We start from the raw sequence: 24,899 nt of genomic DNA, 5'->3' as shown, positions 1-24,899 counted from the left end.
CTCCTGAGCTACTTTCTCTTTTTTGATTTAGTACCAAGATGCTCCTCAACAATTAGTATGAAAACGTTAAGAACCGTTATTGTGGTGGTGAGTGAACTGGTCCTAATCCATCTAGTATCATTTGTTAGACTGATTCAAGAGTATCTCTTATAAATTTTCATTATAATTTTCTTCTCTTACAGCCACTTGTATATTATTTCTCACTTAGTATGAAGTTGGTTTATCTTCTATGGTGGTCGTCATGGTTGACAAACCACTTTACTTTGTGTTTTACCAAATCATGCTTTCCTTCATCTGAATTCAACTATGGTGACTGTTTTGACAGGGAGGTGAAAAATTGCCAGAGGTCTCCAGTAACAAAGAGAATTGTCTAAATACTAGTTGGTGGATTTATATTTGGAGTTGATTTCTGTTGAGTGATAAAGATGGTGAACTCTTTGTAACCTCTACCTGAATGCAAATAATGTTTTCTCATCAACAGTTTTTATACTATTCCAAAACCAGTTTGACATTTTGCTTAAATATTTTGTTCCATTCCTTCATAATTCATGTAAGATGTTGCTGTTCAACAACAAAAACATACAAGCGGTGGTGAATCTAGGAATTCTATTGCATGGGTGCACCCCTAAAAAAAAAAGAAGGAAAAAATGTATTTAATGAGAATGTATTCCTAGTCTTCTAAGTAACTCAACCTTCAACCAAGTGCACCATGTAGTCTTCTTGCAGTATGAGCGTCAACAATAATATTATACCAACTTTAGAAAATATATACATAAAATATCTAGTTTTACGGAGAGATCATAGATTCATGTGCTCCGATTTTTGCCTATAAATTTGCCCTAGTACGGCAAGAATGGGTACTGAGACTTATTTGAGTGAAAGAGGATCATATTACAAGTGTTCATAATATCTTTAGGAAATCTAACTTGTGTACCAGGTGATTACACCAAACCTATGAATGCAAACTATGTGTCTTTCATTGATTATCTGATGGCATTTTGAGGTCTTCAACTTGAAGTTTAAGGCTTCTAAAATGCCCTAGACTAATGAGGCAATGACTGTGTTTTATGATGACTAATTATACATGAAAAGGAGGGGAAATTATAACCAAAAATACATGGTAGTCCATGAATAAAGTTGAGTGAGAAAAGAAAATAGTACTAGGTTGACAATATCGCAATTATGGAACTAAAACCAATGAGGAGTTCAACTGAATTTTCTTTGTTGAAAAATTGTACTGTTGTGCAATTGCTATGCTCTTGTTTCTTGCCTTACCTTACTTGGTAAAATAACCTTTCCCGTTAGACGCTCACTTTTTTTTGTCGGGATGGAAATTGATGGATGGGGCTTGCTTAATCGGATACATGAAATTGGGATCTTTGTTGCATGTAAATCTTTGGCCTCACTTGCACAAAAGGGCTTCTTATTTAGAAACTTCTTTTTTGGGCTTAATTGTAAGTAAGGGTTGGTTGGAGTGGTGAGGTGAGGTGATGATGAGTGTATAAATCAATAAAGATCAAAATATAAAATAAATGACAAGATAAATTAGATTTTTATGGGGAAAAAAAATGATTTAAAGGGTGATTAAAAAGGAGGTTGGTGAGCAGATATTCTCTACAATAACACTACTGTAAACCAATTGAAAGGGTCAAAGGGATGCAGTGTAATTTGGTAACGTTTTTATTTTGGTTAAAAAATGTCACTGGTTAAAATCTTGTTATTCATATCGATTCTTTTCTAATATTCATTAAGATCAATTCAAACTGGACATACAAATTTTCATTTCATGAGATTATATATTTGCAAATAGGGCAGACTAAATAAGCTCTTTCTTACTGAAAAATCATTCATTATCGTAATTCCCCCTACACACAAGTCACAATTGAAGCATACAATTCCATAGTAACAATTAAACAACAAAAGCAGCCAATAAATATGAATTTCTAGTTGTGATTTTCTTTAAAAAAACTTATACTAAAGAAAGCACAAGAGATTGTTACTCATTTTACTAGATAGAATAACAATATATTTGCAATATTTTGCCCTTTTGATTACATGAACAATCTGCTTATAAGCTTTATTAATCAATACCATCCTTTGCGGGTGTTTGGATTGACTTATTTTAAGTAGCTTTTGATTTTTAAGTTTTTTTTAAAAATAAAATAAATTTGAACATGTTTGGGGCTGAAAATGTTCAAAAATAAGTCAAAATCCAAAAACTAAGTATTTCCAATTTATGACTTTTAACTTATAACTTATAAACATCTTTAGAAAAGCCAATCCAAACACTTAGAGGTCGTTTGGTTTGAATACAAGTTATGATGAAATTAGTTATGATGGAATAAGTTATGTTGGGATAAGTTCGTATTTAGTGTTTGGTTTGTTGTATTCAAAATAATATGCATTGCATAAATTTTAAGAATAAGTTCTTTGTTTACAAAAATACCCTTCACTTTTTTTTTATATATTTTCTTTGCAAGCTTTAATTATTTAATATTCATTCTTAAAATAAAACTTTCATCTTCTTTACCTTAAATATTTTTATTTGTTCCGTGATGTCCGTATGTAGTTAAAAATAAAATTTTCTTCTTATTTAATTTAAAAATAGAAATTTCATTTTAAATTTGTTAAAGTAAAAAAGAATTTATGAGAAATCAAAATATAAATAAATATAATAATTAGTCAATTAAATTTATAAATAAAAATTATATTATATAGTGTAATTTTTTAATAGAAAAAATATGAAGAATTATCATAAAAATAAGGAGTGAATGTTGTTATAAATGGTATTAAAAATAATGTAAATATATATGAATATGAAAAGTGAGGTATAAAAAATATTTAAAGGGATATATTTGTTATTTACCTATTTTATTACAGATAAGTTATCTCAAGATTAATATATCACCAAGAGAAGGGATAACTTATCCTGATACTATTTATTAATTTTGAAATAAGTTATTCCGGACTTATCAATCAAACACCAACTTAAATGCCACTATAATTTAATTCAAAAATTATTTGGTGTTATCTTTCACACCAAGCGATCTTGTTACATGTTCCAAGACAAGAAGGAGGGAAAAAGTCCTTTCTCTCTATTTATTTACACATGTTTTTATTTTGGAACATCTAGAATTTTAACATAGATATACATTTGTTTCAACTTAGGAACAAGATCAAGGATCACTCGTTTCACATTTGTTTCAACATTAAAATGTGTGCATTTGGTTCTTTACGCAGAATATTGGGACTGTATTTAAAAGTATACTTAGAAGCAGAGCTGGAATTTTAACTGTATGAGTTCTGAATTTTAAAATAACTAATATTCGGAATATAAATCTAGTATTATACTTATTTAGTGAATTTCTTAACACAAACACACTGTTTAAATAAAAATTGTTGAGTTCATCAAAATCTGTATCCAAACTTCTAGCTCCGCCCTTGAGGATATTTCCCTCAAGTATGGAGTAACAATACAAACTCAACAAAACAACACATGAATAATTAATGGTGAAATAAGTAATGCTTCTGGAATTATGTGATTTTCATAAGCAATAGAATAAAAAAGATATATTCTAACTTATCGAAGGTTAAATATGATTAGTCAAATATTACAAAGAGTAAGCTTAAAATTTACCAATAATTGAGTGATCCGAAATGTTATCTCCATGGGCGGATTCGGGAAGGGGGTACTTGTTTGAATTCATTCCTGTCCAATAAACTTCAAACAAAAGAAGAAGTTTCCGAATGAAGTTAAAGCCTTCGAAGGGGCACTTTACTTAGATAGATTTATCTCCTTTCCTTGTTTCAGAAAATCGTCATAAGAAAAAACTATACTAAAATATTTTAAATGTTGAATTTTCTTGATTTTTTTTACGTATTTACTTTTATTAAAAGTGTTGAACCCTCAATGTGAATTCTTTCTCCGCCATTATTATCCCTTTAAATTATATAAACAAATGATTCTTGACATGAGCTCACCAAATAGTGGGAGAAGCAAAAGAAAAACAGAAATATAGTAATTCATATGCTTACATTCATGTAGGGCCTTATATAATTTGAAAAGCAAGTAAAAGTATTTATAATTATATTTATTCCTTATATTAAAAAAGTATTATATATAGTTTTATATGTATTCATAAGGTAGCCGGAATTTTTGAGTACTCAATAATATGAAAGGCTTAAATTAGTTTTTTTTTTCATTCTTTCACTTTTTATTCACACCTAAAAGGCTAAAAAGTTGAACGGAAAAATATAAAAATTGAAAGAAAAAACTTATATTCTTCCTATAGCTCGTTTTGATTAGCATGATAAGAAAAGAAATATAAGATTATTTTATTTCACATTTTATTAAAAATTTAATTTAATATAAATAATCTCATGATTATACATCATTATTGTAGTATTCGTTTATATATTATATATGTTTAATGAAAATATTAATTCTTAAAAATAAAATATCAAAGAATCCTATCTTCAATTTTTAATGCCTAATGAAAATAATAATATAAAATTTTAATTCAATATAAATAAACTCATGATTGTACATCATTATTGTAGTATTCGTTTATATTATGCCAAACGAAAATAATAATTTTGAAATAAAATATCAAAGATATACTATCTTCAACTTTTCTTTGATATCAAGATAATAGTTATAATTATTCATCAATCTTTTGATAAAGAGTAGAAGAATAAGACCTATTATAAAATATGCATTATTAATATTTTATTTTATTTTTAAAAAGTAGCTAAGATTAAAATTAAAAATATTAATTCATTAATTTTAATAAAACATTTCAAATTTGAGCCATGATCATGATTTATCTTTTTTAAGTATGAGAAACCTTTTTTTAAAATAAATTCTACACGACATAAAATATCTAATTAATTGAAATTGTAAGTCTCAAATTAAATATCAAACACGTTAAATAAAAAAGAAAATTTTTTGAGGAAAAGAGTATACGTAATGCTTACCTTATATGTGAAGCCATTAGAATAATTTAACAAGTCAAACCTTGCATATATTTCAATTTTTAAATCACATGGATGTGACTACAAAAGTTCTTTCCATTAAATATAGATTTTTAAAATTGTGTTACTATAAATTTCAATCCCATCTCACCTAATTTGTAACCCGGAGGACAAAAAGTCCAGGGACATGGATCCCATTATATTCAATCATTCTTTCATAATGGTCGATTGATTGGAAATAAGTTATTACGTGATTAATTATATTAGAATAAATTATTTTATATATCCTATTATATATAAAAAATAATTTATCTCATAATTATGGTAGAAATGATAGTATAAACAATTCAAGAACTATCTAATACTTCCAACTAAATGCATGATAAAATAGTCCTATATTTTATTTCTGTAATTATTATACCTTATACCTCACACCAAACGATTCTGTAGCATCATACTGTTATCACTTAGGGCTCATTAGTACGACAAATAAGGAATAATTAATTTGAAAATAATTTAAAAATAAATTTATTCTATATTTGATTGATATAAATTATAGAATAACTTATTTTAAAATTTTAGTGTTATTTTTATTTTACATTGAAAATAAAATAACAATTTTAAAATAATTAATTTGGAGATAACTTATTTTCCAACCTAAAGAGTCCTTGGGATGTGTTTGTGAAATTTATTTTCCCGATTTTTAATAGAAGAGAAGTTTACTTCATTTTGAAAAAATTGAGCAAAAGAACATAGAAAAAATTTAAACAAATCTTTTTCCATATCATGACCTTTTCTTTACTTTTTGATACTAAAATACCCTTAATCGTGACCTTTTTTCTACTTTTTGGTACTAAAATTGTTGAGTTTACTAGTCTTAAATCGACTAATCTCTTTCAATAGCGTAATTAGTTTTACACTTCAAACATCCAATTAGGGCCCTACTTATTTAATGCTGACTAGGGGTTAAATAGATTTTATTATATAAAAGTGGAGAGTTTTAATATAATATGGATTTTGTAATTTGTACTATCTTTTAAATTTGGCATTATACATAAACGTATGATTGTTCAATTTTATATAATTATTTATTTATTCGCATTCAAAATTAAAAAGCATTTATTTATAGATAATAGAAGAGATAAAAGTGTCACATGTCAGGACCACAAAAAAATAGATTTTTTAAATAATTAAAATTAATAAGAACGCTAACCACATAGGAGGCGATCCGAAAAACTCAGCTTTTCGGAGCGAAGTAAATATATTATTTTGAAAAGAAAATATTTAAAATTCAAATTTAATTATTTTTTAAAAAAGGTTAACTGGCCCTTATATTATCTGCACATTAAAAATAAAAATAAAATTAAAAAATAATTATTAACTTCCCACACCGTTTAGTTTTTTTCTTATAAAAATACATCAAATTTTGACATTTAGTTTAACTGGAAATAAAAACAATTAATACTAAACAAGAGAAAACGTTGAATTTACATTCTTCCAAGAAAAAAAAAAGGACTGGCTCCACCAATTAATTTTTAAAATGATTTTAAGGTGATTTTTACGATTAAAAAAAAAATAATTAAAACGGTTCTAAAAATAGGGTGATTTTTAAAAGTTCAGCCTATATTTTAATATTTTCAGACCTTATTTTTTGGATTATAATGAATTTGTCATTGTTATATTTAATACAAAAAAATAATAAAATAATAATAAAAAACCTGCATGGCAATTTCTCATAATATGGAGTATTAGATAATACTAAACATTCCAAGTAAATGGTAGTTATCTAAAAAAAGTTATTTCAATTATATTTTTATAGTACTTATCTATTAGTATTTAGTATCTTAATTAAAATGACAAAATAACTGTTTTAAACACCTTTTTAGTGCAAGCACTTTTTTTAATCAAGTTTGAATTTTATATCATTTTAGTTGCTAAATAGTTTTTTAAAGTTTAAATTAGATATTTTGATCTTGATCTAGCATTTGAAAATTTCTCTATTTTTATTACCCTAGAAATAGTTAATTAATATTTTATTATTATACTTTTAAAAAGAAAAAATATAAATATAGAAAAAAATCAAAAGCCAAAATAAAAAGAAAATAAAATATCTATACATTATTAATACCAAAAAGAATGAGAAAGACAAAAGAAGAAAAGGGAAAAAATTAAAAACAGTTTCCTAAAAAAACTACCCCATTTCCCTCCCCACATTCTAAATAAACTATACCCCATTTACGGCTTTATATGTACAATTCAAAAACATATGGTGTCCAATTCAAAAAAAAACAAAAACAAATCAATAATTATGCAACTGTCTATGATTATTGAGATTGAACTTAAGAGCTTTATATATTATGATATCATGTTGAACTGTGTATATAGTCTTGTGAGAAGGTTTTAATTTATTATTAGAGGATATTCATTACTTAGAGTTATAGTTGATAAAATATTCATTGGAGAACGACGTTCATAATCTCTATTTTATCTCTCTTAATTTTATGAATATAAATTTTAATATAGTAATGATTTTTTTTGTACATGACAGATCTTCGTAATGCAATTTGTTGAGACGTGAATGATGTACGTGTGTGCGATAATATTACGTGTAAATATAATGCAATCATGCATGCTAGGAGGTATATTCTATTTCTTCTTTTAAGAAATTACCTTCTCTTTAGATAATATCTACAAGTTAACATAACACTATCTAATCATTTTTTCGCGTAGTCACTTCAAGATTGACAACAAAATGGCTTAAATTTAGAGCACCAATTGAACTTGGTGCTATTTAAAGAGAAATTTCAACAGAGAGGTCACTTATGACACCTTATTTATACAGGGTGCAATGCTAATTGAAGTGGTAGTCTATATTGCCAACGTGATGCCTACCTCTTGATTAATTCATGTAAATCACGAGGAGGACATCAAGTTTCTATACTTTCTTCGTAATAGTCATATTTGTTTAATTGTTGATACATTCTATAATTTAATTAGTCTCGTTTATCTTATTTTTATTATTTTCATACACTTTTAATTTAACATATATATATATATATATATATATATATATATATTATTGTACAAAAAAATTATACAATTATTGTGTTTTTATCTATTAATAAAAAAAAGTATCATAATAAATAAATAAAATTTTAGAAGTAAAAAGTTATATATGTATCTGCATAATATTAAAAGATGAGTAATGGAAAGGCTATATGTGAAAAATATTACTTTTTTTAAAAAAAGAACACATTAAAAAATATAACACAACAACAATGGACAAAAAAAATGAAAAACATATAATTAAAAAACTTCAGTGTAAGAGTATAGTTGTTTAATTTTTGAGATAAATATTTTGAATTATCAAAAAAAGTTGTACTATTTGAATAGATCATATAATTGAAATCTTACTAAATAATGAAAAAAATAAAATAATTAAATAATGAAAAAAACTAAAACACATTTAATGACATTTTAAATTTAAAAATTTAAATTTAAATTTTCATGTTGATATTTCAATTTTAAAGGTAAAACTCAAACTTTTATATGGAAGATATTAATGACATTGTTAACTATAAATGAAATACAAATGAAAAAACTACTAAAAGTATCATTGTAGAAAAAGAATTGAATAAATAGGAGAATGATGATGTATAAAGAAATCATGCAATAAATAGCATCATGTAACTTAATTCTTAAAAGATAATGTCAAGAATTGAGAATGTGTTGAATAATGAAAAAATTTCGAGCAATTTAATAAAAAAATAAAAATTAATTAAATTTTCATATAGGAAATTTTATAAATTAACTTGAACTAAATCTCAAATTCTATATTGAAAAATATGGATGAAAATTTTAGTATCTTATCGCACATAATAGGAAAAATAATTTTTAAAAGTATATGTAGATCAATGGTTGTTTAATAAAAAAATATCTCTTTTTATGTTTTGGACAAATGTAAAATCTTAATTTAAAACTATTAATAAAATCATATTACGATTACATGTAAAATCCTATATGAGAAAAACTAATCTACAATAGAAAATGATTTACAGAAAGAGTGATAAAGATAATGTGACAATATTTGTCCTTCGAATTCATTTAAAAACTAATGTAACGTAATGAAATAATACAAAATTTTCTCATTAATAACTTAGACAATTAAGAATTGTATAACAAATTAGTATTTTATTTCTACCAAGAACACTACGTATAATTGGGTAGAACTTTTTAATGATTCAATTCTTTAAGTAAAATAATTGCATAGCGATTGGATACGAATACTAGTATATACTAATAGAGACACACATCATATCAGAAGAAATCAATTTTTTTTGGAATGGAGAAAATATATGAATAACTAAATCCTCTGTATATAAAATAATACCCCTTTCGTTTAAAAAAGAATGACATACTTTTTTTTAGTGTGCTTAAAAATAATGACCCCCCCCCCCCCTTTTTTTTGACAATAGTTGAATTCACGTGACATGTTTAATGCCACAAGATTAAAGGACATTTGCGTACATTTAACATAATTTTAATTTAGAACTACAAAATTATAAAGTCTTCTTTGTTTTTTTTTTTAAATTCTGTATCAAGTTAAACTAGAACATTTTTTAAATAAAAAACCCGAAGGGAGTAGATAAATTTCTTAGTAACTAATTCATGCATTTAACTCTAACAAGTGACTAAACAACCCTTTAAAAGTATATGTAACTAAAAGAGGATGAGCCAACATAGATTGTGGGGAAGTAATGAGACTGTTTCATCTTTATCCTGATGTCTGGTGTTCGAACTCTCGGTATGAAGAAAATACTATTGAGAGTGTCACTCCCAAAAAAATTCTGCAGTGTACAATCTAAATTAAATTGAAATTCTACGAGCTTCAGACACCGAGTGAAAAATCGTAAAAAAAACTAAAAGAGGATGAGAAGAGCCGAAAAAAAAACAAAAAAACTTGGAAGAATGAAAGAATACATAGGTGTGGTGTGGAGGATATATCTTGTCAAACTGTACAAAGCATGCATTCAAGAATCAAGATGGATATTTATTTAGATCTTCTGATATATTATAGATAGAATAGGCCTGTAATTCTATTCTATTCTCCTCTTAAACTCATTTCATTCCTTTTGCTCTAATCTACATAGTACAATATACTATACCTTTTGGCTATTCCATCAGGGTCTTCCCTATAAGCCTATAACCCTACCTACTTAGACCTAAAACCTAGTTTAAATTTCATTTAAATATTTTCAATTTATCTCGATTTATCGAAAACATTCTTTCTATTTTTAAAAAATACGAATAAAACCTGCATATATATATTTTAGTCTTTTTAGATACCACTTGTTATAAAGACTACATAAAATATGTTATTGTGTGTCTTGGTCAAGTTTGTTCTTGTATTATTGACACAATAGATAGTCATATTTCGATATTTTCTTTAATTTTTTTTAATATAAAGAGAGGAAAAAGTTTTTGCAAATAAAGTGCACACGGATGCATAATTCAAGAGTATGTTTTAGAGGTCAATGAAATCGGTTGAGCATCACGAGATTTGATATTTAAATTTACAATAGAGATAAAAAAAATACTGAGTGATTTCTTCTGATCATTTTTTTTAATTTAAGTGAACAAAATTACTTAATATCTTATAAAATTAATTGGGATGGATACAAGTTAATCTGAATACCATACTTATTAATAATAAGTATAGTAGGATCCACCACTATCATCCCTATAAATATTTGATCAAAATATCAAAATTACTTCTTTCAAAGTCAATATGTATTGACAATTGCCTAGAATATAGTGTGGTGACTCCTATGGCCTATGGGTATGGCAGGAAAAAATTGATGATCTGTGGCTACTCTCACTGCAATCAATTGTCCCAGCATCCAATGGTCAATAAAATAGGTGAAATCTTAAATATTGGTGTTTAAAATTATACACAAAAAAATATTAGTACTAAAGTAATTTCTAGTCTACTTGACTAAGTAGGTATTTGAAAATGTGATTTATTTTGTTATTTGATATTATGAGATAAAATTAATGTATGAGTATGTGATTTCATTTTGTAATTTGAAATTATGAAATGAAAGTAGTGTTTGGACGACATGTGATTTCAAATCATGAGCTGAAATTCTAAATTATCCGGCATGAGCTGAAATTCTAAATTATTCAAAAGACTTGATTTGAAATTTCATATCATAATTTTATATTTTTTCAAATACAAAAACTGACCCACAAGTTTATATTTTGTAAAAGAAATCCATCATTTTATATCTACATATTTTTTTGCAAAAATACCAAAGAAGTGATGAAATATTCACGGAATATGAACATGATGATATAGTTACTAATAATATTGACCATATTCAATTTTATTAAAAAGTAGTACACTACAACTCATTATTAAATTTACTTTTTTACTGAACAAAAGTTCAATAAAAAACTGTTGTATTTTTTTTAGAATAACTTTGTGATAATGTGTTATACTTTTGTTTATTTAGTAAGATTGTATAAAAAAGTTGGGGGTAATATTGATGTTTTTTTTTTTTTAACTTACGGAGGTTTAATATTTATAAGCACAAAATCGAACTTAAAAATTCACATTGCATGTCCAAACAAAACTTCAACTTCATCTCATATATCTCATATATGATTTCATATCATAAGTTGTTCGATAATTATGCTAATTAAAGGCATATATAATAAGTATTGGGTGAAATACCTGAAGTGTATTTAAGCCACTCTGAACATTTTTATTTATTTATTTTAAAACAGAAGTACCTTTAGATAAAAATAAAATCAATAAATATATAATAGTGGGTGTTTTTCAAATACACTTTTATGGCTAACAATAATTGTATTGGTAATAAAGAACGAATGTACATAAATATTTCTATAATCACTTGCTATATGCTATGATCAATTTTATTTTTAATCATAAGTCTTGAATTTTGAGCCTTCAAAATTAAGAAAAATATGATATCGTTTCTTTTTTTAATGAACCTTATTCATACAAATCAATAGTAGTCGAAATTCTTAAAGCGATACTGAATATTGAATGGAAAATAAGATAATAATAATATAATAACATGTTTAATGTAATTTCATAAAATAAAATTTAAGAAAAATAAATTGTAGGCTATTTTTATCATTACTGAAAAATAATACAAAGCAATGCTAAAATATTAGGAAAAAAACCATGAAATAAATAAAAATAAAAGAGAAAAAAGTGTTATGTCATGTGACTGCTCATCAACTGCCCATATCAATTGTCCTATGTACCTTTGGAGTATATTTTCCTCTATGTTTCAACTTATATGGCATTCACTTTTTAAGTCTTATTTCAAAATAATGTTATTTTTTATAACTAAAAATAAATTAATTTTTAAATTTTCTTTATCTTCATAATTAAATTATTAAAAATGGCATTAAAATATTTATAGATTGTTACTTTCTTAAAAAAAATATTATATCACATAAATTGAGATGGACGACGAGGTGAGTAATAAGACAAGGTCCTATGGTAAAAAAATAAATTTGGAGTTATTGTGAAAGTCTTTCTGACTCTCTCTTCTTTATGACTTCTTCCAATTTTGCATCATGGACGACGAGGTGAGTAATAAGACAAGGTCCTATGGTAAAAAAATAAATTTGGAGTTATTGTGAAAGTCTTTCTGACTCTCTCTTCTTTATGACTTCTTCCAATTTTGCATCATTCCATTCTCTGTAATGAGCCAGGAATATCCATCATTCCTTCTGAGCTACCCCACCCCCTCACCCCCACCCCACCCCACCCCCACTCACCCCTCTGCTTCTTTTTTTCACTTTGTCAATCCCTATAAAAAAAAATCCAGTCATTTCAAAAATATTTACAGAATTTTTTAATTTTCTTGGCTTCTTTCTTTTTAAGTTTGGATGAAGAATTTAATGCACCACTGGCTTTTTGAATTTGTTGTATTTTTATACAAGGGGTATATAAAAAGTAATGTTTGACTACTGTCCTTTTAGGGAGACATTACTTTTTATACAGCTTGAAATGACAAGTTTAGCCTTGATCAAGGGTCCATTAACTTTTTTAGGAAAAAAGAGATTAATTTGAAAGTTTTTAAATTATCTTGAATTGAGTGAGAGGTGTCGTGATGTATGTTATAAATATTGATCGATGAGATGCATGAGGGAGTTAATAATAGGCTGAAAATTTTAAGACTGATCGTAAAACCTATTTTCAGGATGATCAAGATTAAAATGGAGTATTTAGAGACTAGAGTGCAAGTTCAATGAAGTAACATACGAAGCGTATATATGAAAGTGAAGATCGATATACAAGTTCTATTCGAAGGGTAAAGTTTCAAGTGTCCTGGATTTATAATCCAGGAAAATAAAGAGATTAATGATGATATCACGTATCATATTGGCGTGAAGGGGTACTGTGTGATAATAATGTATCATTATGACTTAAAGTTAAGTTCTATAGAGTGATGATTAGACTTACATTATTGAGAAAAAGTGTTAGCTAGTAAAGAATGTGCACGTGCACAATATGAAGATAGCAAAAATTAGGATGCTTAAATGAATGTGTAGGCATAATATGAGAGATAAGATTAGAAACAGAGTTATATAAAACAAGGTAAGAGTTATCACTATAGTAGACAAGATGAGAAAAACGATGGTTCATACATATGAAAATGAGGTGCTCGAATGCATTAAGGAGGTGTGAGAGGCAGCGGCGGAGTTAGAATTTTCAATAAGAGGGTTCAAATTCTGAAGAAGTAGACACACGAACTAGCCCAAGGGGGTTCGACATCTACTATTCATACATAAAAAAATATTTTAATCATATATAAATAATATAATTTTTTACCGAAGGGGGTTTGGATAAAACCCCCTAGCCACAATGTGGCTCCGCCTATGGTGAGAGGTTAGCTATATCAGGTTTTATGAGAGGTAGAATTAAGTAGGCCAAAGAAGAAATGAGGGGAGATGATTAGACATAATATGACACATTTTCAATTTAGTGGAGACATAACTCTAAATGGGAAGGTCTAAAGGTCGAGAATTAAGATAGAAGGATATTAAATAGCCGAGTGTTGCCGTATTTTTATGCGGAAGAGGCAGGGGTTAATTAGCCTACTTTTCTCATCTTCTCCTTGGTAGTAGTAGTTAATCTTCGCATAGTATCTTATTCTTTATTTTTACTATAAAATATTGTTTAATTTGTTTTGTTTATCATGCTATCATTGTTTTCCTAGCAATCCTACTTTGATTACACTTATTTTTAGTTAAGGATTTATCGAAAATTATCTCTCTTCTACAGAAAGATAGAAATAAAAATTACATATATCCTACCCTTCTCTAACACCTCTTTATAAGGTTGCATTGAATATGATATTGTAATAATTGGAGGTTGTTATTTATGTGAAAATATATAGAACACTCCAACGAATCATATGCTCAAAATTAGATTTCTAACGACATTAGTCAAAAATTCCCAAGAAAAATTTTTAAAAACTTAATAGAATTCAACAATATTATTAGTTATACCACCTGCTAAATAAGTAAAACAACAACCAAAGGTGTAACGAATGGTATTATGACGTATTTTGAACATACATCATCGTTTTTATAGTCAATCAAATGCGTAATGAATAATAAATATTGAGCAATTTCAAATAATATAGTGACAAATTTGAATATTTTTCATACAAAAGTATAACAAGATGATCGAATTAAGGTATTTTATAGCAATTAATACACAATACTATTTTTTTAAAGTGAAAATTAATATAATAATTATTAGGACAAATTTGAACATGGTATTTAAAGTGCAAGAAAATAAGGATGTTTTTTTGTACGTGGAGTTTAATTTTTCAAATAATTGGCACCGGCTACCAAAACCGTCTTTTGACTAATTTACCATCTTGTCCTCACTCTCTCTTTGTCTTTCTACCGTTGATTTCCAACAAAAGAAATCTATTCTACGGTTAGGATTTTATTCATTATTTTCAAATTTTGTCCTTTGATGACTTTTTCTTTGTTTGGACTCTTTCTTTTAATCTTTTTGCCTTTGTTTTAGGTAAAGTTGACCTTTTCTCTATCTTGACTTTGTGAAAGGTAAGAAAATGGACTTCTTTTTTCTTGACTTTGGAAAGTTGTTATAATCTCTCTTAATTTTCGATTTGACTTAGTTTTACTTGACATAAAATTTAGAAATAAATTAAAGAGTCATTCAGTTGAGTATATAAGAATACTGCTTAATATGATTCATAAGTAATGTTGATATTTGGTATTGTAAATATTAGTTATGTTGAGATTATTTTTTATAAAGTATCTGATTTGATGTATTAAAAATAACATGCATTACGTAATTTATATATATAAAAAATTATTTACATATATATCCTCCTCAAATACAATTGAAAGGACGTGGAAAAGATTTTGAGGGATAATTGGATATTTAACAACGCTAATGCATGCATTGAAACTTTTTGCATTACTAATATCATGGATTATCATGTGTATACCTAATTTTTACATTACTTATACATAAGAAACAAGATACTAGTAATACACAAAGCTAATGCACTCTATCAAACGATCCCTAAGGGTGAAAGAGATATTTTAACGTTAAATTATTTATAATCATAGAAAGGTGATATTATATGGGGGAGGTGGGACAAACTAGAAAAAATGTGTGTCACATAAATTTGAACAAAAAAAGTATTTCTCCTTGTAATGGCCGAGGATAATTGTTGAATTTTCTAACCGGTATTTAATATTCATTTTGAAATTCAATTAATTTGAATTCACACTAAAAAAAATCCTACATTGAGGAGGGAGTAAGGTAAATTACAATCAAATGCGATTTTATATCACAACTCAAATTCGACACCACTAATTAATGATATTGAAGTACGTGTAATTCAAGCCTTAACCTTTGGTGGTGTAATAGCCTAAGATTTTTTTTCACTTTAATTTTTATTTATTTATTCTTACTTTTGTTTGTGTAATTAAGATTTTGAAATTGAGGTGGGAAATAGACAATAATAACTATGCATCATTAGATGGTCTACATCGTATATATTATTTAATTATTATGTAATACCATTCCATTTAGACTAGAGTTTAAAATGTAGTTTGATATAACTGTTAATTACTTGAATATCTTAATGTTATAAATTGCATTTATGATTGATTATTTTAAAAGACAAATTATTGACCAAATACATTAATTTATATTGATAGTCTTATTTAATCAAATAAACAAAATGTGTATCCAAATTAAATGAGTAAAACGTGGTATCTTGTACAGGTGTCATATATGTCGATCTACTTGACTAATTATAATGTGAAATAAAAGAAAAATATTTTTTTTGAGAAAATTATAAGGAGTACTTGAATATTAAAAAACAATGTGAATTTCTTTTTGATTTACTCTAAAAAGAAAAATCAAGTATTCATATTCATTGGAGATACAGTAACATTTATGACTAAAAAGAAAAATCAAGTATTAAGTTGAAACGAAGTGAATAACTTCTTATTTAAGTATTGATTGGTAATTTAGTTAAGGAATTATAGCTACTATAATCATATGAACATATAATATAATATTTTTATTAGACGTTTTTGACTCAAATTTATAAATCTTTGATGTGTATCAAGTATTAATTAGGTATAAGTTAACCACTTAAAGCATATCACATTTTTTAATATATATATTAGCCTCAATAAATATTAAAACCCGAGGCTTGTCTTAATTTAGATCAGTGTGTATAATTAAAGAAAATGACTTCTTTTTTTATGGTTAAGTAGTTATTTTCATATAGTAGACTGTTTGAGAACACACCGAAAAACTTTTCAAAAAATTGAATTTAGGAGCTAATTTATCAGATTTTGATGCATCCATATACATTCAGATGCTCCCAGATACATGTATTTCGGAATACATAAGGTCAAAATCAGGTTTAATTTATTCTAAATATATTGTATTGAAGTTATTTCGCATGTATCGGATACATAACAAATCTCCTCGACTCTATCCAATCTCGCTCGCCACTCTCATATGTATCTGGTATCCCATATACATATAGATACCTATATCTAGTATGTACTTAATGTGATTCACATATATCTGAAATACATAACGAATCTTGCTCGCCTTTCTCTCTATCTCACTTGCGTCTCCCCCTATTTTAATGTATCTAGTAGGAAAAATACATAGATCGAAATGTATCTTCCTCAATATACGGTAATAAACTTTTAATTAGTGGTAAGAATTTTAAAAGTATAGGTAATAATAGTATATATATATATGATAGTGAAGTATGTCTAATTATCTTTAATAAATATTTTATAGCCATACAAATATTTATGATTCATTTTCGATCATAAATTTTATTTTATTTTTTAAAATTTTATATCAAATTAAATTATATCACATAAATTAGCTTAGGATGATATGATAGGAAGATGGGCATATTAAGATAGTAGTTGAGAGAAAACAAAGGAAAATATGAGCCAAAAGCAAAGATAGTCAAAGCATCAGCGCATCAGTTGCTTCTACTATTTGTATTTAGTAATCATTTCTCTTCAGCAGAGTGAAAACAAAATACATATATAGCAATATCAGATTATTTTTTTTTCTCTGCAGGCAGAATGAAATTTTTTTGACAAGGAATTTCCTTTTCTCGTGATCTTTTTTTTTTTTCATTTCTTTTTCTTTCTACAGGTAATAATTGTACCTTTTTTTTTTGTTGCTTTAAACCTAGACACTTTCAACGGGATTGCCAAAATACCTTCTCTTTTCTAACTTCAAATATCACCATCTTGTTCAACCTCTATATGGAAAAAAAAACTTAGCTTTATTTTTCTTCTTTGTTCCTTGAAGAAAATGGCTTTTTCTTCATTCAAAAAGGAGTTTTGAAGACACCCTTTTGGATTTTGAAGTGATTTTTGAGGTAAAAAAAGAATCTTGGGGATACCCTTTTGGATTTTGAAGTGATTTTTTTAGGTAAAAAAAGAATCTTGGAGATACCCTTTTGGATTTTGAAGTGATTTTTGTTGAAAAAAAGGAGTCTTGGAGATACCCTTTTGGATTTTGAAGTGATTTTGGAGGTAAAAATGGAGTCTTGAAGATACCCTTTTGGATTTTGAAGTGATTTTTGTGATAAAAAAGGAGTCTTGGAGATATCCTTTTGGATTTTGAAGTGATTTTTGTGATAAAAAAGGAGTCTTGGAGATACCCTTTTGATATTTGAGAAAAAAAAGAATGGGAAATTGTGGAAGAAATGGAGGAGTTAGACAATATATAAGATCAAAAGTTCCACGTTTGAGATGGACACCTGATCTTCATCATTGTTTTGTTCATGCTATTGAAAAACTTGGTGGCCAAGACAGTAAGTTTTTTACTCACTAATTTTCCTTTTTTCGAACTACGTTATGTGATTACATTGCACATGTTATTGTACTTTTTTTCCTTCTTATTTTTGACTTTTTGTTTTGGTGCTAATATATGTATAGAGGCTACACCTAAGCTTGTTCTTCAGATGATGGATGTGAGAGGACTTACTATTTCTCATGTCAAAAGTCATCTTCAGGTTAAAGATCCCTTCTTTTTCCACCTCTTTTACCATTTTCTTTGTTGTTTTGTAAGTTCTGTAAAGTTAGTAAAGTTTAAAACTTTATTGTAAGTAATACTTGTTTTCATGAAAACAGATGTACAGAAGCATGAAGAGTGATGTCAACAGGCAAGGTATGTATATTAATGTTCTTTGTATATACTACTAGTACTAGTATTAAATGTTCTTTCATTATGGATTATTGACCATATCTTTTTTGTTTCTAGTTGAGTTTCCTCTATTAGACTTTCTTGATCTTAGCTTTTTTCACATTTGTATATATTTCTAACATGTAAACATGTTTTTGGAAATCATCTTATATCTCACTTTCATTTATTGCACATCTTTCTTTCTTTCCCAATGAATGCACGTTTCTTTTCTTTATTAAAATCCATTACAAGCAAACCATCCCCTTACATCCTCTAATATTGGCGTATTTTATATAGAAAAAAATTGTTAGTTGTCATTTATTATCAATACAACATACTCAGTGTAATCCCACGAATTACATCATAAGACGTTAAAATGTAAATAGAGCTTGTTTTTTTCTATGTGTGATGGTAAAGAGGCTGTTTCCGATAAACTTTAAATCATAACCAATTTCTCTTGTGTTTGCCAAATAGCAGCAGAGAGAATGAGCATTCAACCAAGAAAACAACAGTCTTTAGAAGATCTTGATTGTCATTATCAACAACAAGAACAAGAAGAGGGGTGTGTTGAACAACAAAAGCTTATGATTTTCCAATATCCATCTTTTAGCAGCAGCCCCAATATGGAGAGATCAGATTCTACACCATACTTTAACAGTGTTCAACCCACAAAAAGGTGATTTTGTACTCTTTTGTTTGCCTCAGTTTCCCATGTCTTAAAAAGTGTTGTGCTAAGAAACAAAAAGGATTTTGCATTTGATATGGCATTATTATCCTTCCCTTTTAACTTTTTCAGAGTCTAATTACTTTTATATATTGGTAACCCAAAAGAAGGGGTGGTTTGGTCAATCCGATAAGGATAATAATTTCGAGATATTCTATAAGGTTATTTTATTATGTATTAGGTAACAGGGATTATTGGGTCTCAAGAATATTTTATTTCACCTATTAAATATAAATGATAGTAAGTTATCCCATACAAAACGTAAGATAAAATTAATCTCATAATATATTCTCATCTATACCATACCACCAACCAAATGACACCTTAAAGAACTACTATAGCTATGTTGCATAGACCCTTCATAAATGCAATTGCACCCATGTTGGACCTTCTTAAATCATCGTCGCTCTCATATCAGATCCTTAAAAATACACATTCCTTCTATTCATTTTATGTCTCATTTTTTTTTAGTCAAACTCAAAAAGAATGAAACATTTATATACTAAGTAACAAGTTAACTTTAAAATATCTATTTATCTTTAATGAAATGATTTATAGCCACACAAACATCTATCACTTATTTTAGATCACAACTTTTAAGGTCTTTCTTTCTTTTTTAAATTATGTGTCAAGTCAAATTAACTCATATAAAATGGGGCAGAGGGAGTAGCATTTTTAGAGGACATGACACACATCTAGCGGTTTTTTCAAGAGTCCAAGCAACATAGAATTACATGTAACTTGTAATAAGTAAAGATTAACAATGTAAAAATTCTTAAATTACATTACCAATCATGTTTCTTGAACCCTCTAAAACTATCACCGCACTCATATCAAATCCGTTATAAATTCCATTGTATTTTTAAAGAGTCCGAACAACATAGAGTTATATGTAATTAAACTTGTTACAAATGACATTAGTAGCTTGAAAAACAACACATGTTGCACTTGTCTCACACAACTTATTGTTATGAATTTTTCCACAGAGCTAGAATAGAGAGGTGCAGCAGCCAGAGAATACGTGAAGCAGTGACCAATCAGTACAACAGTAGAAATGATTATATCCATAGTATTATGGCTGAGAAAAATGAAACAACACATCCATTGTGCAATAGTACTACTCATATCTTTAATCCTTTTACAAGAAGCAATGAAGTTCAAGATTCTCAATTTTTCAAGGTACATATCCCAATATACTTTTTTTTTCTTTTTGTTCAAATTAAACTGCTAGTTATAAGTCTTATTAGTAGTAGTACTAGTAGTAGTAGGGGTTGTTTCCTTTTGTGCAGCTTTTCCTATACCATAAGGTTGAGTCTACTGTTGGTAATTCGAGGCGCGGAGTCAAGATTTTTTAAGTTTATAAATTGAGAACTTTCAATACATAGTTAAGTGAAATATTAAACACAAATACAAAATTTGAACCGAAGCTTTAGCTTCGTCCCAAATTATTTGGTGTTTTTTCGCTCAATATTCAAATTATGTGAATTTTGATAAATATTTTAACATATAACATCATATGACATGGAAAAACTTGCTACTTATGATTATCTCGTATAATTTTTGAATATCTATATAATTTTAAAGTACATCCTCTGTTCTAATTTATGTGATATTATTTGACTTGACACATTTAAAGTTAAAATGTGTTAAAAAATATAGTTAGGTGGCATAATTCTTGCGACAGACCAAAAAAAAAAATGTGCCACTTAAATTTGGACAAAGAAATTATTGAGTTAGCCTCAATCTAGTTTAGTTTTGACAATTAGTCAAATTAATTCTCAGAAAAGCTAAGTGTCACATAAATTGAGACTAAATAGTACTACATCATTTTATTCGTCTACTTTCAAGTTCCTACTCTAGTCATACATCATACTTTTATTTTTTTTTCTTCCTTTTGTCTAACTTTGCCTGTAAATTCTTTGCTTGAATCTTCAACATGATGTCTACAACTGGCAAAACCTATTAAGTCTTCATTCCATAGGGTATTAGGTATACTAGTAAGTAGTTGACAGATAAAGTTAATGTTACTTTCTCTTTTCTTGTTTTGTCTTATTTCTTTCTAATTATTTTTTTTAAAAAAAATGTTTTTTTCCTTAAAAAGAAAATAAACCAAGTATAGTCATTGGTGTGGTTTGAGTTTCTCTTTTGGTACACTAATTGATGAGTTTGTTACCATGACATATGGGGCAATAATTTTTAAATCAATGGCTTAAAATGGTAGCCATTTTGGGAAACTTTCCATATTGATTTGAGAAATTATAAGAAGCATTAGAATAATTAATTAAAGGATAAACATAATAACAAGTACAATAGGATAAGCGACGAATTTTGCTAAAAAGTGTTCTAGGATGACACATTATTTTGATAATTTGTTATTAATCAGTCACTGAATAGGATAAGTGAAGAATTTTGTTGTTTAGCATAAAAGAATTTCATTCTTATGTTTTAGTAGTCGCACGCCTCATTTATAGGTTCATAATCTTCGATTATCATGGACAGTTACTTAATGTTATATGTCGGGTGACCTGATAGTGTAAATATTTCTTCATATTGGATGGGTGGTTGAGAGTATTTATTGTGTATTGGTCATGTTTTGACATGAAGAAACACGTTGATGAGGAAATGGTGCACAATTATATTCCAACATTAATTAGTCTTTCTATACTACCTAAGCTTTTGTATTTTCTTCATACAATAACCTCAGCATATTGACAAAAAATTCTAGTTGTTAACATATGGTAAATTTAGGTATTTAATACATTTGGTAGGGTACAAATATGAAAGCAGCAGTGCATTTATTATGGTGGACCACATTATTTAATAAGTAATGAGTAGTCTTTTTGGTACTATTTTTTTCATAAGTGAGAAGTTTATATATAGATATTTACTATTTTTCATATAACATACTTAAAAATAAAAAAAAAATTGGCCTTGGACTTATTGGATTATACTTCACAGTCAACAATATTATGAGCTATATTGCTCGAACTTTTTTAAAAAAATAAAATTATCAGGTGTGTATTTGATCCTTCAAAAGTAATGTAAGACATAGTCTCGATAATATTTTTATCAAAACCTGAACAACATGATTTTACATTAAAATTTGCTCTTTATGATATGACTATCTTGTATCATTACAAAATGTTAGATTACAATTGAGTTTAACCTTTATATACAAACAATGTTTAGGTTTGTTCAAAAATGGCTATAGATATTCAACCATTTACTTAGTTCAACAGGTTAAACTATACTGATAGTACGTACATCCATTGTTTTGTTGATCAGGCATTCGAGGGCTCGAGGAAGATGGAAAATGTTAGAGAAGAAGAAGAAGAAGTCGAGGATGAACGTGGATTATCATTGTCTCTATCATTGTACCATCCTTCAACTCAGAGAAGTAACGCGTCGTCCATAATAAGTGAAATTAGTGAAGCAATTTCTTCATACTCAGGAGGAGGATCCAATTTGAATCACCATCAGTATCACTGGCTTTCTTTATGTGAAAAGCAAAATGTTAATCTTAATCTATCTATTGCCTTGTGAAAAATAATTGTATTCCATGTAAAATTAAATTCCCCCCCTTTGGTGAATTTTGAAATTTTAGTCTTATTTTAAGGGGTGAATTTTCACTTTTTTTTACTGTTGTGTTTCTCTCTATCTTTTTTATTTTTATTTTGGTTATTATTTGTTGTATTTTGTTCATGTTGATATTAGAGAAACACTTCAGTAACTTAAAGTCCATTGTAACTTTTATGTATTTTTTGTCTTTTTGAGTTATCTAGGGTGTCACATTTGTCTTACTATTATTTTGTCTTGTTTTATTCTTAAAGATGGTGTTGCATTGCACTTTTGTCTTTTTTATAACCATAATAATGGAGTAATACCACAGTCAATGCACAATTTTGTCAAAACATGAACTGGAAAAAGATGTTTTAATTAATTTATTTGTCGAATTAGGAAAAAAGAAGTAAGAATAAGAAAGAAGTAAGAATAAGATGATAATGCTTCGGCTTGACTCAGTTGGTTTGCATGGTGATCATCCACATAGATGATTCAATATCGATTACTCCTCAATGTTTTATGAATTGAGCTTATAGTCAATGTACAATTTTGTCAAAACATAAACTGGAAAAAGATGTTTTAATAAATATATTTGTTGAATTAGGAAAAAAGAAGTAAGAATAAGATGATTACAATGACTTGCTTGTCCTTTAGGCTTGACCCAGTTGGTTTGGATGGTGGTCATCCACATAGATGATTCGATATCGATCACTCCTCAATGCCTTCTAAGTTGAGCTTATTGCATAAGACTTGCCTATTGCGATTTACATCTCGTGTGTGATTTGCAAGCTATTATATAGTGGGGGGTTTTAGCCAGTGCACACTGATTGTAACAACTGTGGGTTATCCCTGGAGTTTCCAAAAAAAAAAATCAATTACATGTTCAATGTAATTTCATTGGTAGAGTTTGGACAAAGTAAAATGTAAGCATACTTATTTCTATTTTTGTGGGATAGAGAGATCATGAGAAAAAAAAAACTAAGAAAAGAAAAGAATAGAAAATCATGTGCTACCCTGCACACTTAGAATTGTTATAAAATTCATAAATTTTAAATTTTAGATCCGTATATCAAATTAGTAACTTGGTCATTTACTCATTTATGTTTAGCTTTTCTAGAATTCAATTTACCTTATGTTTTCTCTATTCTATCACGACGAAATATATTGACCGGTATAATCATTTTCTGCAAAATATATAATAATGCTATAATAAAGTGGCAGATACAAAGACAAATTTAGTAGCAATATCAACCTATAGATTAACATACTTATAAAGATTATACTAACCACATTGTAGAATTTCCCAACAATAAATTATTGATACTATTCTAACGAAAATATATACTGTTTGGATAACTTTATCAACATGATCGAAATATAGACATAACCTATATATTTTGTACATAATTTGTAAACTAGTTGATCGAAGTGTTTAAAGCTGTAATTATGTCATTAAATTAAGTATAGAATGTAATAGGGCCCATGCTCCTTGACTCTTGATCCAAGAAAGACACCAAATTAGGTAAGATAGTGATTGAATTTAGCAACATACATGAATTTTGATTAATTATACACATGCTCTTTAATTTACTGTTCATGTACATTTGTCAAACCTTGGCATGCAATATTTCTCATGAAGTCAGATATAAGGTGAGCATTACGTCCACCCTAACTTTTAATTATATATTATGCTATAGATTATTATATAGAAGTTTAAATCATAATACTTAATAGTATAGTAAAGTAATATATGGATTGGATTTGAATTATGGTAAACAAGAACCTATGGGGACAATTGCGGAAAAGCCATCTTTTGAAGTTTGGTCTTTAACTAACTTATCTAGCGTGAATTTAAATTAATTT

The 24,899-nt window shown here is 27.3% G+C and overlaps 1 protein-coding gene across 2 annotated transcripts; it reads left to right on the top strand.

Annotated features, from left to right (window-relative positions):
- Positions 1 to 17,709: 17,709 nt before the first annotated feature.
- LOC129870513 (putative Myb family transcription factor At1g14600) lies at positions 17,710 to 23,205 on the top strand. Of its 2 annotated transcripts, none has more exons than XM_055945324.1 (6): positions 17,710 to 18,380; positions 18,505 to 18,581; positions 18,700 to 18,736; positions 19,226 to 19,427; positions 20,462 to 20,654; positions 22,761 to 23,205. In XM_055945324.1, the coding sequence occupies exons 1-6, from the start codon at positions 18,254 to 18,256 to the stop codon at positions 23,016 to 23,018; spliced, it is 894 nt and encodes a 297-aa protein (XP_055801299.1). In that variant the 5' UTR covers positions 17,710 to 18,253; the 3' UTR covers positions 23,019 to 23,205. The 2 variants fall into 2 exon arrangements, with proteins under 2 accessions (XP_055801299.1, XP_055801300.1); XM_055945325.1 differs by having other exon boundaries at positions 17,715 to 18,380; positions 19,229 to 19,427.
- Positions 23,206 to 24,899: the final 1,694 nt, after the last annotated feature.

Source organism: Solanum dulcamara, chromosome 10, assembly GCF_947179165.1.
Source record: "Solanum dulcamara chromosome 10, daSolDulc1.2, whole genome shotgun sequence".
NCBI classification, from domain to species: Eukaryota; Viridiplantae; Streptophyta; class Magnoliopsida; order Solanales; family Solanaceae; genus Solanum; species Solanum dulcamara.
This window is presented reverse-complemented; position numbering and strand designations above follow the sequence as displayed.